An 18853-nucleotide genomic window follows, 5' to 3' on the forward strand; every position below is an offset into this window, starting at 1 on the left:
CATTATCATGTGCTTTACCTTGGCCAGCAGGTAAAATCTAGACGTAGTAAGGTTAAATTCACTCATTACTATTGAATTAGTCAAATGATAAAAATTCTTTCAAATAAGTGATGCTATATTTTCCTGGTATTAGTGCAAGTTATTTACATAGCATGAGTGTCGTATGCAGAAAATTGCACATACATATGTGCAATGATCAATAATTTATTAGGAATTAGGCAGCTCTGTAAGGTAACATGTCTATGCATATAAATACAAAGACCCTGGGCCACCTAAGGTTGAAGGATATGGACCAAGTACCTGAATTCCAGCTTTGCAACCACGGAACCTGTGTGCTCAAGCCTGGCAACATCCTAACCCTGTCTGAATCTCATGCCTCTCTCAAAAATATAGGTTACCACACCTTACTAAGTTGACGAGACAATGAAACAAAAATATCTAAGTGTCTGGCATACAGAATAAGCTCAATAAAATTCAGCGTGTTTCTCTCATTTCCCCAATGTATTTCCCTAATAAAGGTAGTAGCATTTACAATAGGGGAACAATTATCACACAGATTTCATTGGTCTATTTTAATGAAAATGTTGTGGTATTTTTCACATACAAGAAGGAGGTAGGACAAAAAAACTGTTTCTGGCTCTTCATCCATCAAACTCTGAATTAAGACCTAGATTTCTAACTGTTCCTCTGCCTGGCATCATCCCATTTTGATTGTCTAGTTTCTCTGCAGTTTCCACTGTGCTTCCTTCATCTCAGACACAAACACGTGCCCAAGTGCAGTAAATCACAGTTAATTGCATGTCTTAAATTAAAAGACAAAATAATGCACAATTAATTGGGGGGAAATTGTCAGTTGGTGAATGCATCTCGCTCATTATACTTCATGCACAGGATGCACACCCAGTGTGTGTTCCCGGCAAGAAGGTTCAGTCCCTGACGGTGAGGGGAGGGGCACAGCCTCTCTGTAGTGCAATCTGGTCTGAGGAATGACATGCTCTACAACACTCACCATTGCACGGGCAGCATACACGGCTTTCTCTGCAAGGGTGGCCCATACAGGACTGTGTGTCATAGTGAATAAGTAGAAAGAATTAGAATTTCAGCTGATATAGATGGAATAAAGAGACTGAGCTTTGGCCAGTAAGAGAAAAATCCTTAGATATAAATTTCTCATATTTGATAATATGAGAAAGTGTTCGTAACATATTCTTATGTGAAAATGACTTACAAAAAATAGGTTTGAGATGTATGTTTTTTAAACTCTGATTATTTAATAGTACTTTTTAATATATATATATATATATTTTTTTTTATTGATTTTTAGAGAGAGAGGAAGGGAGAGGATAGGAGAGAGAAACACGAATTGGCTGCCTCTTGCACACCTCTGACCGGAGATTGAGCCCGCAACCACGTCAAGTGCCCGGACCAGGAATTGAGCCTGCAACCCTTCCGTGCATGGGACAATGCCCTACCAACTGAGCGACACTGGCCAAGGCAGTAAGTTGGTTTTTGAGGATTTATAATAGGTGGAAGAAGCCAGAAAAGAGAGAAGGAGAAAGGCACTTGGAAAAGACACAACGAAAGTGTTAACATTTGTTATCTCTGAGTTGTTTATACTTCCTAAATTTTCTCAAAAACTTTCTAAGTTGTTTAAAATTACATTTCAACTTATTTCTGAGTCTGATATTATAAAATACCTGTTTTAAAGATCCATAAGAATCTTTTAAAATAAATGTAACTGTTACAGTAAAAATATCATCATAAAATTTAAAAATAACCCCCAGTAAACATCTATATAGAGTTTTATTATATCCTTGGTTATACAGAAAAAAACCAACTTTGCAAAAATGTATTTTTAAAATATTAAGAAAACCATGTTCAATAATATTGAATGTTTAATGCAATAATTTGTTCTAACATATACCTTATAGTATATTAACACACCAAAGAAAGTCACTATAAATCCTTATTAATTTACTGATACTGACAAACTACAAATAAGTTCACAGCAAATTCAATAACCTTGAATGTGAAGAACTGCAAATCTTCCTTCTTCCCATCTACTCTCCCATTATTTTCTACCCTGTCATAGAAAGATCCAGTATTGTGCTGATGCTAAAATCTGCAATAAACAACACATACACACACACACACACACACACACACACACACACACACACACCATCATCATCATTTTTATCAAACCACATGAGGACAAATAACAAACTTTTGCAAAATACAATTGCTAACTTTTGTTATTGCAAATTTAGAAGAATACACAACACCCAACAGAGTAGGTTCATTCCAAAGTTATTAAATAGTCTACTAACCTTGAAATAAGAAATAAACATTGCCTGCTTTCTTTTATTTTTCAGGAGGAGTAGGGGCAGAGTGAGAAAATATAATCATATTTCGGCAAAAGCCCATATCTCAACCTCAGGCATCTTTATATCCCAAGGGTAATATTTCCATTCCACTCTTAATGGAACAAATTTCTAATCAGAATATGTATTCAAAAATAATTGAGGCAATGCCATGTCAACACATCATGCTGCCATCAGCATTCCCTGGTGCTAGGAATCAACTCAGCAGGCTCTCTGGTGTGACAGAGAGTGGGGCAATGCAGAAATGTCAGACTTGGTGAAGGGAGGGGATTGAGCGAGGACAATGCAACCACTTTGCCTCTCTTCTGTTGCTCAAGAAGGTGTTTGGAAGAAAGCTTCTATGCTGGAAGTTGACAACCTTCAATTGTTTAAGGAAGAGATGACTTCAAAGGGGTTCAGACAGGACCTCAACTTTCCAATCAGAATCAGTGTCAACTTTTACAAAATTACTGAGAATTTCTAAAACAATAGTCACTTCCAAAAAGGTTAATACTAGCCGTAGTTTTCTAAATTATTAAAACCTCAGGCACCGCATACTATGGAATATATTTTGTGATGCCCTGAAAAAGTCCAGAGGCTTAAATTCAGGTTTCCTCAAGTGTGACAGTATATTGATCATCGTTGCAGCTAGATGAATAATGGCGGTTCATTATACTAACTTCCTACTTCTAAATGTTTGACATTTTCATAATAAAAAGTGCAAAAACATTAGATTTCTTTCAACATGTTTTATGTTCAAAATCTTACTAACTTTTCCTTGGGAAATATGTACGATGTAATTTATGCTTATGATTACTTAAGACTTGAACAAGCGGTCTGAAATTTTTAAAACTCCACCAAGCATGATGTTGATCAAAAAAAAAAAAATTCGTTCATTCCTGAATAAATTTTACTGTGATCTATAATGCTAGAAGAAGTGCACCTAAACAAATGCAGTGCCACCATCTGCCTGGCATTCGCACAGTGTGACAAAATAGACTGGTAATTAACTGCTTTCCTACCGAAATCTGCCAGCTTTAACTCCCCCGTGTCACTGATCAGAAGGTTCTGTGGTTTCAGGTCTCTGTGCAAAATATAACGCTGGTGGATGTAAGACAGCCCTCGCAGCAACTGAAATAAAAACAACTGAAAAAATAGGGAGACAAAAGTTAAATTCTGAACACACATAAAAGCTAGTTTCTACATACAGTCTGCCAAGTACTTGTATTTAGTAAAAATGGGTACGCCCTCCCCAACCCCATCACTAAATTGCCTACCAAATTATTCAAACAGAATGTTCATGAAGGTATGGAAATCCCTCATTTATTAAAAACTAAATCTGAAAATTTCTAACAACCCATCATGTCAACCCAGAGTGATACCTCCTTAGCCAAAGAGATCTACAACCCAATCTGTGTTCTATAAATTAAGCAAGATGTAAAGAATGTATTCTTTATAGTATTTGATTTCCTTAGGACTTAATGTTTGAGATAGAAAAAAATCTATCCATAACATTATTAAAAGAAGCAAAATATTTTACCAAGTTTATGTAAATGTGCACGTATTTAACTCCATAAACAGGATAACCAAAGATTCTCCCATTAACATGCTTTCAGGAATGAAAAGATAGAGGATTTCAAATAATTAAAACAAAAACAGTCACACGGTCCAATTAATACTACATTGTAATTACACTGTTTCTGCACGTATGGCCACAGAGATTAGGCCATTGCCTAAAGACAGACATGTACCTTCACTAATTACAGAGTAGACCCACCCAAAGGGAAAGAAACTCAGATAATAGAGAAATCAAGAATTCAAGAGTAATACTTCTATAAGAAATCTTTTTAAGAAGCCACTAATGGCCTTCTCTCTTTAGTTTCATATTAGACCATATCAAATGTGTCTATTTCGATAACAAAACACATGTGATTCACTAGGCTTTCCAATATTCTGTTTATAAAGAAAGGAATATTTTTAAACAATCTATTTGCCAAAATAATCCCAATTGACAGAGTTTTTAAAAACCAATCTCCTAAAACAAAAATAACAACAAATATTTTAAGTACCATTGGTGTTCTAGTCCATACAGTCAGCTTAGTAACAAAAGGCAGGTTCAGGAAAACGTTAAATGTTCGAGTTGTGAAAGACTGATAGTATCGGGATTCCCCAACATTCAAATGGAAAAAAAAAAAAAAAAGGCAACTCCTTGAGGGCCCTGGGAGTGAGCATTTGTGGACCATTTTCCATCTAACTAGGGGCCATAAAAGCCGAGTCATTGTTTACAGGGGAGGTGCCTTGAGATAACAGGAAGAGGAAGTCATTTCAAAATCACAGGATATGAAAGATGCTGTGGAGCAGACAAGACCTAGGATCATCATTTCCAGAATCTAAGCATCCCGAAGTAAACGTCTGCTCTGGGTTGGACTACATTAAATGACTGGCTCAGGACCCTCAGGAAGCAAACATTTCTAAGCCTCCTCCTCTCCACCCTCCCCCTGCAGCAGATGCAAAGACTTCACACCTCCACCAGCAGCTTCCAGCCTCCTTCTTCCCTTCCAAGAGGCCCTGCATCCTGAAGCCTAATGCTTCCTGTTTCTGAGAAAATCCATATTCCTTCAGTTCAGAAGGGAAGAAGCGTGAGCAAGGAAAGCCACTTTGTTTCTTCAAAAGCTTTTAAAAAAGACGGCCCGCGTAACAAATAACCTTAACTGGTGAGCACACGATGCGATAGGATACAGATGGTGTGTTACAGAATCGTACACCTGAAGCTTATATAATGTTATGAACCGATGCCACCCCAATACATTTCATTGCACCTTGAAAAAATTTTAAAATAATAACCTGATTTTGAAGAGAAAGTTGGGCATTTGGCAAGGTGCTAACTAATTTGGGGGGCGTAGAGGAGACTTCTCGGAATGTGATTGTCTGTCCAGCCGTGGCAATGCCTTTATTTTAACAAACACACACCAAGTGCCAGCTGCCATTCTATGCGTCATAGAACAGGAGGTCATTTAATCTCTGTAAGAATTTTAATGAGGAAGCTACTTCTCTCGTGTCTGCATTAACGAGGAGGAAGCAGAGCAGTTTCTCAGTCACAAAGCAATCAAGTGGCAGAGCCAGGACTCAAACCAGGCAGCCTGGCTCCAAGGGCCAGGCCCTTAACCACTACACCATAGGAATCTTGGCCAGAAATCAAAACAAGCAGGCAAAGTGTTGCTATAGACGCTGGTTTGCAGGATAAAGTCTGGGCATTTACTACCATGGCCTTCAAGGCCACTGAGGTGAGTCTTCAGCCATCTGAGTACTCGGGCATCATCCCTCTACATTCGCTGACTCCAAGCAGTCTCGCTCACCCCCACGCTCAGAGCATCCTACCCTTCAACCCTTTACCTTTGTTCTTAACTGATCTCTGACAGAAAACCCTCCCTCCTCTTGGCCTGATGATCTCTATGTATATCTTAGGTCTCTCTTCTAGAATGACTCCTCCCTGACCACCCGCCCCCCCCCCCCCCCCCCCCGGCCTTCACTCCCCTACAGATCTACACGAAGAGCTCCTGCTCTGGGCTCCTATGGCAGCCTCTGCACATATCTGTGGCAGTGCAGCATTATCCTACCTACCACAGACGTGTGCCTTAACCATCTCCCTAATCTGGTACACAGCTGGCACTCCTATACCAGTAATGAACGGAACTTAGAGACTTCCGGATGAAGCTGATACCAAAACGGCAGGGAGGAAATGATGGAATAGAATTCTCCAGAAGGTAAGTGTACAAGTGGGTACATCAAACAGTCCCAAGAGGCTCTTCTTTGAATATCTTTGCTAACTAGTGAAAACATATAATCCATATGCTTATACAGAAGCTATCCAAATAAGATACCATATAAAAGGAGATTACAAAAATCAGTGTTAGGAAAGGGTGCAACTACACACTCCAATGACAATTGGGCAAACTAAACTCCAAGCATGACAAATAGAGCGCAAACATTAAGTAACAGCCACAGACAAAACAAGAACAAATCCCCATAGGATACATTCACTCAGGATTTATGAAGTGCCATGGGCCAGGTGCTGTTATGTAAGAGGTATGCAAAGATGAATAGAATGTAAGATGTAGTCCCTGCACTCAGGAACTCACAGCCCCTGGGGTTTGAGGGGGCAGATAAGCAGATAATCACCGCTTAAGGAGGCATGCACTGTCACAGCTACACAAACTGAGTGTACTGAGGACACAGAGGAAAGGGGATCTGGCAACAACAGCAACAGAAATGCAGAACTGATCCTGCCATAATATGAAGAGTATTAGAAGGGATGAGTAATAGGAAACTTGTCACTCTAAAAACAGAATTCATTACACATAAAATTTTAATAGAAAATCAAAGGGATCATTCACTAGATGCACAGGTTGAAATGGTGTCTTATATAACAAACTCCTTCCCTTTTTTTGTGGGAAAATATTGAGGAAACTAAGCAAGCAGATCACCAGATAAACTAAGAAAAAAAATTAGATAAATGAAAAGATAATATATGAAATTGTAAATCTACCAATTTGCCCTCAATAAAGTAATGGTGACAAGAGGACAACAGTAGACTTATTGAAAACATCAGAAATAACATTCGACCACACTTAACAGACTATGTGCTGCTGGCTAAGGGTGGGAAGGCTGCAAGGAAGCAGAGGCTGACTTAAACAGAATGTCCTAGGGAATGTTCTTCGGAAAGAGAACAGAAGTCTTGGGGATTTCTTCCTTTAGACAAGCAGGCAAGTACCTAACTTTCCCGTGTACATGTTTGAGAAAGCTATTTCACTTGCTCATTGTATAAATTACCACACAACAAGATATACTCGATCTTGGTGGGAATCGGAGGACAGTATGAGAACAAGAGGGACCACCAAAGAGGGGTCCCATGCAGAGGAAGGATAAACATCACCTTTGGCATTTGCTAATAAAACTTAGTAACCATGAGTGGAATCTCAATTCCCAAAAAGAAAAGAAGGGGGACTGATACTAACTGAAGGCTTACTCTAGTTTCAACGCTGGTCCGAGCACTTTGACATATATCATCTAATCCTTTCCATCTACAACCCTGTAGTTTTCCATTTCTTTGAAACAAAGGAGAAAACTAAAGCTCTAAATGCACAAGAAACACTCAAATTCATCCAACCATCACACAGTGCTTATGAATTTTCCACTATCCCTCATCATCTTAAATGAGGTTGATGATTAATAAATGCATGGATGAATCATACACCCAATTTAAGCAAAATTCTTTAATTAAGTGAATCCAAGTTGATAAGTCTCAATTAGCAAGTTATGTAATGAACATGTGATTCCTGAATTTGTTTTTGCTATTTCAAAACCTCTTAGAAATAAATAACATGGCAGAAGACAGCTATTGTACTGAAGTTGATAATTAACATATTTGAAATACTCTTCCTGTCATGTTTCTGTAGTAGCCATAAGGTATTCCTAAGAATGCCTTGTCACCTCAGAATATTCAACTCAACTTTATAAAAGAGGATTCCTCCAAATTCTTCGGTATCATCACTGAAGATTTATATTCTAGTTTGAATATGTTCGCTTTCTGCAATAAAAACCCCAATGGGAAAATGCCCTACTTGGCAATGATATGGTGAACGGAGACACCTGCCAGCAACATGTCTATCTGTAGCCCAGTTGTCCTGCCATCCCCAGCAGGAAGCAGCTCATATTCTCAGTGCCATGGCGTGGACTTCTTGGGAATAGCCTTTAATACTTTGTCTATTCCCTTCTGAAATTCTTTAGGCTTTATGTAGATAAAACATATCAAGATAACTTCTTTGACCAAAACTTTTAGAATAAATTGGTAAAAAGCACACAGTATTGGACTCAATATGTTGCCTTTATTACTCATATTTACTGGCACTTGCAGTAAGCAACACATTTTATATTTCCCTCTCCTTCAAAGGCTAAAGGTGAGTGATCAGATGTTCTTTGTCTCAGTGTTTAGAGTCGCTGAGTTCCAGGAATGATCTGAAATACATGTGTTATTTAATATATGTGGTTCCACTTACTATGAGACTAAGCACGGGTCAACTTCCTGTAAGGAATACCCAGGTTCTCTTAGGACTTATAGGAGGCTTATTAGAGCCATCAGCAATGAACTCCATGGCTTATGGCACACACCAATTCTTACAAAACAGTTAAGCTGCTCTTCTGCCTCCTGAGGACCAAGTTTATTAATACCTCTGTAATTTAGGTTTCTCATCTTGAAAATGACTGATTGAGTCTTAGATACCTTGAATACTCAGTAACGCCACAATACTGTATCATTCCATTATTTTATGAATAACAGAAATGGAGGGCACTCTACAAATCCACAACTGTAATACCTGCCTTTTGTTAAGTGCTTACTATGATAGACATTGTGCTGTTTTATATTCACTTAGATAATTTAATTCTCTCAAGACCTCTGCTAGACAGATATTATTAGTATTCCTAGTTCATAGATAAAGAAATAAAAATTCAAAGAAATTAGATGAATTGGCCAAAGGGACACATCGCAAGTAAGAGGTAGTACTGGTAATTTGAACCAATTTTTGTCTGTCTCTGACACCCACAATTAAGAGTATGACTTCTACACTCTTTGATTTTTTTTTTATTAAAGTAGCTTAGATTGTGTGAACCCAAGCCTAGACAATGTGACACTGGCAAATAAAGCAAAATTAACCATGGGTAATAAATGCTTCAAATAATATGCTCCATGTTTAACACTGTTCTGTTTAAAAACCCATACTACACAAATGTTACATTATCCAGACATCAAATTTCCTAGAAATGAAAAATAATTAGAAACTTGGAGACCCCAAAATATCTAATGAATGTCAAAATATTTTATAAAATGCATCAGATAATGGTTTTATCATAATACCAGGTCTTCATCAATTTTTAAAAGCCAGAGAATAATTCATCATGATTCATTCCATTTAGTTGAGCTTTAAATTTGCAAATGCCTAATGCAAATATTAAATCTTAATGTGTAATATAACGTACACAATTCACACCCAAACATCTATTTTTCAAAGCATCATTACAATTCCAGGTGCTGATTATTTAGAAGGTTATACAAAGATATAAAAGAGACAAAAATAAAAACTCTACATATTCAACATGATGGTATAAATTATGAGTCACTGTGGATATATTTGACAATATTAAGTGTGCTACTGGGATAGTGTAAGACACAAATGGCATCAGGTCATAAGTATGTATGTACGTTTTTTTGCCGTCTACTACAGATAGATCCAGCTCTTGGAAACTCTGAATAGCAGGGAAAGTTTGTCTTGCCCGTTTCCTCTTTTTGAGTTCTTCCATTCAAATTTCTACTTCAAGGTCCTGAGACACATCCCCAAATAATCAACAACACTTTAATTTACATTCTCTAAGATATCTGAATATTAATATTCCAGTCCTAAATATGCAACTTTCTGGAAAGGAATAACTGAAAAATATAAGCAAGCTCCTAGGGGAAGATATTGCACAACTTCTGTGATCCTTGTGCAGGTAAGCTGGGCTCTCATTCCACCCTCTCCTCCAGTGGCTATCAAGCAAGGTGTGTTCCAGGCACGGAGCCACCCACAGTGAGCAGGCAGATGGAAGCCCTGGGAACCAGAGCTGAGATACTTACAAGGAGTCAAATGGGGATTGTTAGACAGATATTTGTTTTGCCAAGTTCCTTGAAAAAAAGCTCTAATATAGAAAATGGGATTCCAAGTGATTGGGGTTTGTATGGAAGATGAAGAAAGTAAGGAAAGCTGAAGATGAGAATTTTCCCTTTAATAAAGCTGACTAGCAGACTAAAATTAGTATTAGAAATATTCCCTAGCTGAATACAAACAAGATGATCAAACTTAAGCTATTGGTTTTCATGTCACACAAAATAATTTTCCCAGAGAAAACTGAAATAGCTGTTTAATGGAATTCAACTAATACAATCTTAAGACCTTTCGCCAAGTTTCTGTTTGTCAATGTAGTTCAGAAGTATACAATTGAGAGAGATAGAAACATCAATGATGGAAGAGAATCATTGATTGGCTACCTCCTGCATGCCCCATACTGGGGATCGAGCCTGCAACCCAGGCATGTGCCCTGACCGAGAACCAAACCGTGACCTCTAGTTCATGGGTCGAAGCTCAGCAACTGAGCCACACTGGTCGAGTGGGTGATTTCTTTTTAATCTAAAAAATAGAATTTAAAGAATCAAAAGAAATCTAGACGGGTATTGAGACACGATGTCAAATTTTTAAAACAATCTTTAATGGCATTATGAAATTATTCTATTTCTCAAAATATAGAATGGGGAAAGGCTCTATAATACTCACAGCAATGCACATTAGGAAATCATTACCAGCTACATGAGAGCTCTAATTCAGAATATGGAGAAAATCAGATAGCATCTGATTTTCTGTCTGAATATTAGAAAGTCTCATTTAGTAATCAATTCTCAGTGCCACCTGTATAAAGCAATCTTAATTTGGCATAACATTATTCTGTCTGTTACACACCTGCTTGTTCTCTGGACTATGAAAGACAAACAGCAATTTTTCAACTATAATGATTCTCCTCTTTTAAAATTAATATAGGTATTGAAATGAAAAATAAAACTCAGCTTTATGCCAACAGGATTTCAGATACGTCACAGAATAAAGCAGATAATTCAGAATTATTTTTGTTATTTTGAATTATTCCAAAACAGTTCTCTTAAAAAAATAAAGCAAATGTGTTTTCTGCAAGGAATCTTCTACAAAGGTTATTAAGATAACATGGAAATGAAGACACATTATGTAAAAACACAGGAAGACCCAAAGCCAAAATGGCAGTTAGGTTCAAACATCTACATTCTGGATACCAACTGGAGACAATTAATCTTTTTCAATTAACCTTAATCTTCTGTCTCTCACGCTTATCAATTTTTAAAGAATACATGAAGCCCAGCTGGTGTGGCTCAGTGGTTGAGTTTCGACCTATGAACCAGCAGGTCACAGTTCAATTCCCAATTGGGGCATACATGTGGCAGTTGACCAATGATTCTCTCTCATCATTGATGTTTCTATAAAGCTCTCCCTCTCCCTTCTTCTCTAAAATCAATAAAAATATTTAAAAAAAAACGTGAAAAACTGAATAAAGAATGTGATTTAGACTGTTACAGTCATTTTTTAACTCATGATCAACCTGAGAATTATAAAATGAAGAACTAACACAAGTTCTGTGTTCAACTCAACTATGAGGGCCAAAACCCAATAAAATTCATAGTAAAATGTTTGTGAAGAGGTGGGAAAAAGAACTATGCTACCAAAACAATCTTACCAGTTTCTCACATACCAATTATCATGTTCTAGCAATTGGTTGCTAGATCTTTAATTGACATAAATATTTATAACCAGGCCAATGTTCTCAGGCTTTTGATTCAGGTTTTAAATTGCCCTCTAAGTAATTAACTGCTAAAATTACCCATTTGTCTAAAATTGATATTATACTAAGAAACAAACCACTAGTTAATAGTGAATATTTATTTCAGAATGCCATATTGAGAATAGACACATTTTGTAGGCAATTAAAATAGCAAAGTGATTCTAGAAAAGTAGTTAAATTGGCAATTTTTCTTATGAGTTATTCCAGTGCATACAAGAAATACACATCAAAAAAGATAAAACTTTAATAGGTGTTTTGCTGGGGCTTAGTACAAAATTTCCATAGACTATTCTACGCTTTACTATGAAATCATGAATTATGTGCTATTGCAATTGTTCTTTTTCCCCCTCCATTCTTCAATGATACATGACCTTGATAATGCTTGAAATTCAACCTGATTCATACTAAAGAACAATCTCTTCAATTCTTGGGTCCTTAACATCCCATATTTTTATAATGAACAAAGATATATGGAATATAAACAAAGATGTCAATTTTTAGAATTTAAGATAAATATTTAAAATGTCTCTATACATTGCCATGTGCATAGTGATAGAACCAAAAGTCAAAATTGCCAAATTTAGAAGCAAATGGATTTGATCACTGTGTTTTCCTTCTGTTCACCATAATAAATATTCAGTATTTACTGAAATCCAATCATGTAATGATCTATGAACAATTTAGCTAAATACAATGATTTGGAGTTATTAAAAGAACATTCTCTTGTAAAGATTATAGCTTATTTCACCTGTTTTTTACATCTCTTTAAATTTATAAAAACCATTACAAGGTCTGATTTTAGCTCAACTGTGTGTTTTTTTATTTAATTAACATGTAGCCCACCATTAGGAACAGCTATTAACTCAGTAAATATTATCCTTATGTTCTTCATTTTGCATTCATCGATTTAAGCAACAATAAATATCACCGCATGACAAAAATATGCTAATACTGCAAACAGAAATACCAGTGGGACACCTGTCACTATGTCATAGTCAGACTTCTTTGAGAATAATTTCACCTGCCGTGCAGATCCTAAATGTAACCCTGGAGGCGTGTATTGTCTCTAAGCGGACAAACAGTGAGGAAAAGTCAGAGCATAATTGCGTGCGTGGCCTCCCATGGAAACCGACATGTAATAAGGGCCGTCTGCTTCCTTGCACTGCACTTCAGATGCCAAAACACAGGCATTAACAAGCCGCTTTCTATTTTTTAACTTCCCATACCCACAGAGAAAGTGCAACTACTATCTTCAATAGGAAAATGATGTTCAACCTCTGTGAGTGCATACAAACTCGCCAATAATAAGCTAATTACAGTAATTGAACGTATTAATCATGCAATGTAGAGAAAAGAATGTTGGACAAAGATCTGCATTTTATATGAAATGTGGCAGCTGAAATGGACAACTATTCTAGGATGCTAATCCTGGAATGGACTTGGCTGCAACAGAATCACTGAAAGAGATGTTTTCGTTTTTAATTGTATCAACATTGAATGTTTAAATTATTATGATCATGGAAACGTTGTTTTCAGCTGGGGCATGTTTAGTATGAATACTTTCCTTTTTCCCTGCACAACAGTTTGATTTTCGGGGTGTCAGCAATGATCTAGTTCTTTTGTTTATGGGTTTGTTTTCCTTTGTTTAGTTTTCTTTGTAGCTACCACCAATGCAAGACCAACTCTTCTCCCTTCTTGTCCATCTGCTTAAACACATCAGGTATTCTATCTAACAATTTCATCTTGGAAATCTCTCCCGGAGATTTCTGATGGCCCCAACTGGACTGGTAGGCTACCCTCCTAGCCTGATGCCTAACTATCATCCTGGGATTCTTCTCATCCTTGTCCTGAGGCTGCTGTGGTGGCCTCCGTGACCTGGTTTCTTTGTCTTCTCTGGCTTGGTTTATGCTGTGTTAGTGGAGTACATGCTTATGTAGTTTCCTGGTAAAAAAATGCAAGGTAGGCAAACTTTCCAACTCCTTGAACATCTGAAAATAATTATTTTACCCTCACTCTTCACTGATAATTTGTACAGAATACTAGGTTGGAAATAATTTATATCCGAATTTTCAAGCCACTGCACACTGCCACTTCCCTTCCAGTGTTGCTGCTGAAAAGCCTATTGCCGCCCTGGCCTCTGTGGCACCGTTGGTTGGAGAGTCATCCCAACCAAAGGATGGGGGTTCGATTCCCAGCCAGGGCACATATCTAGGTTGTGGGTTCGATCCCTAGTCGAACTACTAGAGGCAACTAATCAATGTTCCTCTCTCACATCAATGTATGTCTCTCTCTCTCTCTCTCTCTCTCTCTCTCTCTCTCTCTCTCTCTCTCTCTCTCTCTCTTCCTTACACACACACACACACACACACACACACACACACACACACACCCCTCTCTAAAATCAATAAGCATGTCCTCAGGTAAGGATTAAAAATATGTCTCTTGCAGCTGTAATTCATGTAGAACTTTTCTTTGAAACCAGTGTTCTGAAATTTTGCAGTAATGAACATTATTGTCAGTCTATTTTTGTTAATGTCCTAAATAGCTGACTAATAGTAATAATAGGAAGAGAGCAACAGGGAGGCCAGACATTATAGCATGGCCATCTGGGCAGCTTCACCAGAGAGCTGTAGTTGCACACTCCCCAGGGAACCACGGGTCCATTCCCTGCAGATCACAGAGGAAAGGGATCAAACGAAGGGGAAGATGGGTGCATACACAGTGAAGTCAGGGTGATGCTGGGAAGGTGCTTGTCTGTCAGTCTAACCTGGGAACAAAGATAACTGGCTAGAGGAGCAGAGCCATTGCAAGCATGTAAAATCCTGATGAGTTAATTGGATAAGCTCCTGGTTATAATGCCCGGACAAAGAATTCTCTCTCTCTTGTTTGCTTGCTTTTGCACTTCTGCTGCTCGACATGACTAACATCTACACTCGCTTTTGGTGTTGCGTCTAATTTCCTTGTCATTATTTCTATGCGGACTGTGCCTCTCATTTCCCATTAAGTTTTTCACCCCAGCCTAGAAGCACCAACTCCTGCAGAAGCAAATCTTATTTACTGCCACAGTACAACCTGTACTTGGAATAAGTAGCCAATGTGAAGCTTTGAAGTATAATGCACAACCATGGGGTGAAAGAAAAGCTTACGAGACTAGATTAAGAGCAGTTGAAATACCATTTCAAAGAGTGAGCTTACAAATGCTGCAAAAAATCACCAATGACCCTGGCCAAAGGACCGTGAACATGGAGATACTTTGTGGAATGACCTTTCTTTCTCTGTTTAACCAACAAAATGTTCCATCAATACTTGCCCCAAACTCATGACACACAAAGGGCGAGTGAGAAAACCAAGCATACCTAATAAAAAAACAGTGATGCCATGTTCTTTGAAAAGGCTCATTCAGCTCTTTAGTCTCAGTCCAGTCACTGAATTTGGAAGTTGAGAAGGGAAAATTAACTTAGAGTAGCTGTTGATTTCCACTGAGGCTTAGTCCCCTGGACTCCCCAGAGCTGAAGGTCTCACTAACTGGGCTCTCTATATATTCCCAGGGTTAAAATGGGAAACAGGGATAAGGAGGTATTATATGATTTATTTTAAACCCCATCAACTCTAGGAAAAGTACCTTTAATGTATAAATGAGACAAGTCGAGATGAGTAATTGTAAAAAAAAAAATTATGTTCATGTGATAGTAATGTTTATTAAACATGGGCAAGATTAATAAAACAAGTATTTCCATCATTAAAATTTCTTCCCCAATCTAACTACTAAAAAAACACTATGTCATTGGATACAGATTTTGAAGAAAAAGTAAAAAAAAAATTTTAATTAATAAAATAAAAACACAACAAAAAGGAGGTATATAAAAGAAACTAACAAACTGTAAGTACCATGTCAATCCTATTTAAAAAACAAGCTTTGTGCCCAACTGTTGGCTTGGTGGTTGAGTGTCGACCCATGAACCAGGAGGTTACTGGTTCCATTCCCGGTCAGGGCACATGCCCAGGTTGTAAGCTCAATTCCCAGTAGAGGGCATGCAAGAGGCTGCTTATTGATGATGTTTCTCTCCCATCGATGTTTATATCTCTCTATCCCTCTCATTTCCTCTCTCTCTATTTTTAAATATGTTTCAATAAAAGCAAATAAAAAGAAATAAAAACAAGCTTTTACAGAGGTCTTATGTTTTATTTTATTTTTTTAATCAGAATGGTCTTTAATTAAACACAGAGATCTTATGTTTTAAAATTATACAACTTTACTGACCACAAAAACTCTCATTTTTTAAAATATGTTTTTATTAATTTCAGAGAGGAAAAGAGAGGGATAGAGAGATAGAAACCTCAGTGATAAGAGAGAATCATTCATTGGCTGCCTCCTGAACAATCCCCACTGGGGATCAAGCCCACAACCCGGGCATGTGCCTTGACTGGAATCAAACCTGGGACCCTTCAGTCTGCAGGCCAACACTCTATCCACTGAGCCAATCCAGCTAGGGTAAAACTCTCATTATTAATGCCACACAAATTATTAAGCACATGCAACTTATTAAGAAAAAGAGAAGCCCAACAGAAAATGGTCAATATATAAGAACAGGCAACTTATAAAAGCAGAATTACAAATGGCTAAGAAACTTAAGAAAAGATGTTCTTATAGCAGGCAAGAAAACAACAGCATAAAAGTCATCAGAATAGCAAAAATTAAAATGACTCGTTACAGTCAATGCCAGTGAGAGTAGAGAAAAACAATTACCCTCTAATTTAAAACCTTATGGGGAAAGGTTCCAATAAAATTCATTAAAACTGAAATTATATCTTTTATTTAGTAAAGAGAACCCATTAGTTAGATATCAAGAGAAATAAGAGTTTAAAGGTTTATACTAATATTTACTCTAAAATCACTCATAACATTAACATTTTGAAAACAACCCAAAGATCTCTTTATAAGAAACAGTTGAAAAGTGCTGATACTATGGACTAATATGCAGTTATTAGAAAGACTGAATTATATCATGTACTGGTTTTAAAGAACATGCATGATATATTTTAAATTAAAAATAACACAATAATACACGTATTATTTTTATAAAGCAAAAAAAATAAATACACAAAACTCATACCCACATCAATACCTCTACACACACACACACACACACACGCACACACACACGCCACATTCTGAAGAGTGGTATAGGCAATGACTGGGAAGAAATTGAGACAATTCACTTCAGATACATCCATAGTACTCAGTCAATTCTCAGGATCATGAAATGTAGTCATCTGAATTGCAAAACCTGAGCACATCGTTAAATGTTCAGCTATAACTTGGTATCTTCTAACTTCCTAACATATGCCAAAAAGAGTCTTCTGTTTTAAGCTTGAAATTTTGGGACAATTTCTTAAAATAGTTGTGAGATAAAATCATAAAAAATGTAGTTCTTTTTACACATAGCAATCCAATTTGTAGTAAAAGAAATGAAAGACAGCAGTAGGAACAGAACCATTTATATCTGTTTGTACATACAAATGAAAAGTATGCTCTGTGAACTCACCATAACACTGTTTGGAGTCATAATAATACCTCAGATTGATGCTAAATAACTGGTACTTCAGTATGGGGTTCCAAGGTAGAGCTACCTGAGCTTCCCCTCTACTAAAAACAGTGCTACAATAGGGTTGCAGTGGATCTCACTCACTCCTGGCAAATGTTTCTTCATGAAGAAAAAAACATGATAAAATCTAAACAATAATACTCAGTGAAAATATTTAATGTTGAAGCATGGTTTCCAACTACAAACAATGGCTGTGGTTCACTTTGATATTCTCTTTACAAATAACCTTTTTTAAAAAGTTATGGTAGAGAGATCAGACTTTGGCTCAAAAGAATGCACATGAAGAATGCTAATAGTTAGCTTAAAAAGATCTTTTCCTACCTTCACATTATCTGGATGCAGCCCACCAGGGTGCTTGTCCATGTACTGACATAAATCAGTGTGCTGGAAGAAAAAAGGGAAAATGTATTAACATCCCTCTGGCTATAACATGATGAATCAATATTTTTCTACTTCAAAGTCACCATTACCTTCTGAAAAAGCAAATATAAGACAAGTGGGTGGATTTTTTAATTTACACAGCCCTATGCTCCTCCAACCATTTTTAAGCAAATTCAATCATTACCTTTACCTCTAGGCTCTGTTTTATGTTAAATATATCTGTGCATTAGAAAAAATTCATGTCCATAATTTGTAAAGTGCCTCATTCCCTCCTCATTGAATATAAATCTTTTAACTAAGAAAAAAAATCCAAAAACAAAAACTAAATACCTTAACTTAAAAAAAAAACTAAACTAAGATACACAATTAACCAATCCATTTACACTTTCAATTATCTTGTATTTTTCAAATGCAAATGCAGGCTATGATTACTTTGTGTGAAATGAAAAGACTACAATTAGACAAAGTAAAATTACTCACTGGATTAGTTCAAATTTCTCTTAGATATATTCATTAAAAAATAACTTTCAGGTTTCTAAAACTCCTGAACATATTTCAAAAAATATATACCTTATAAAATAGAAATATTTTCAAAATTATAAACTAAAACAAAAATATATACCTAAGTATAACAACAAAAAAATCCCTAGAAACATGCTATTATTCTTTTAAATAACCAAGCTTGGTTTGCCCAGAATTATATATATTCTTCTTAATACTTTTTCTGTTTAAGCACTACAGAAAGTTTTGAAAAAACATGTGAAGTTGCTATTCAAATTTTTCTTGTCTTACTGGAAGATAGCATAAAATTTATAACATTTAGTCATTCTGTAAAAGCCACTAAACATGAGTCTTTGAGTTCCATTTTCAGGAGTCAGTTATTGAGAAATCATGAGTTTTATGATATATTCAAGAACCTTGTGGTAGCCATGGTGACAACTGTTCAGATTCCTTTATTGAGTTTTTATTTCATGGCAAGTGGTGATTGATGAAGTTATAGAGCAGAATTAAGCATTCATTCACTATTCACCATGAGTTTCTTGAGCCCTT

At 36.6% G+C, this 18853-nt stretch overlaps 1 protein-coding gene across 1 annotated transcript in view; it reads right to left on the reverse strand.

The window, feature by feature from the left end:
- Positions 1–18853, reverse strand: part of CDK14 (cyclin dependent kinase 14) — a 516006-nt gene that overhangs the window by 257289 nt on the left and 239864 nt on the right. The window contains exons 7-8 of the mRNA XM_079785896.1: positions 17744–17806; positions 3386–3509 (exon numbers count right to left, since the gene is read on the reverse strand). Of these exons, the coding sequence (XP_079642022.1) occupies positions 3386–3509; positions 17744–17806 (187 nt within the window). The remainder of the gene's footprint in view (positions 1–3385; positions 3510–17743; positions 17807–18853) is intronic.

The sequence above is a fragment of the Cnephaeus nilssonii genome (genome assembly GCF_951640355.1).
Source record: "Cnephaeus nilssonii genome assembly, chromosome: 12".
Classification (NCBI taxonomy): Eukaryota; Metazoa; Chordata; class Mammalia; order Chiroptera; family Vespertilionidae; genus Cnephaeus; species Cnephaeus nilssonii.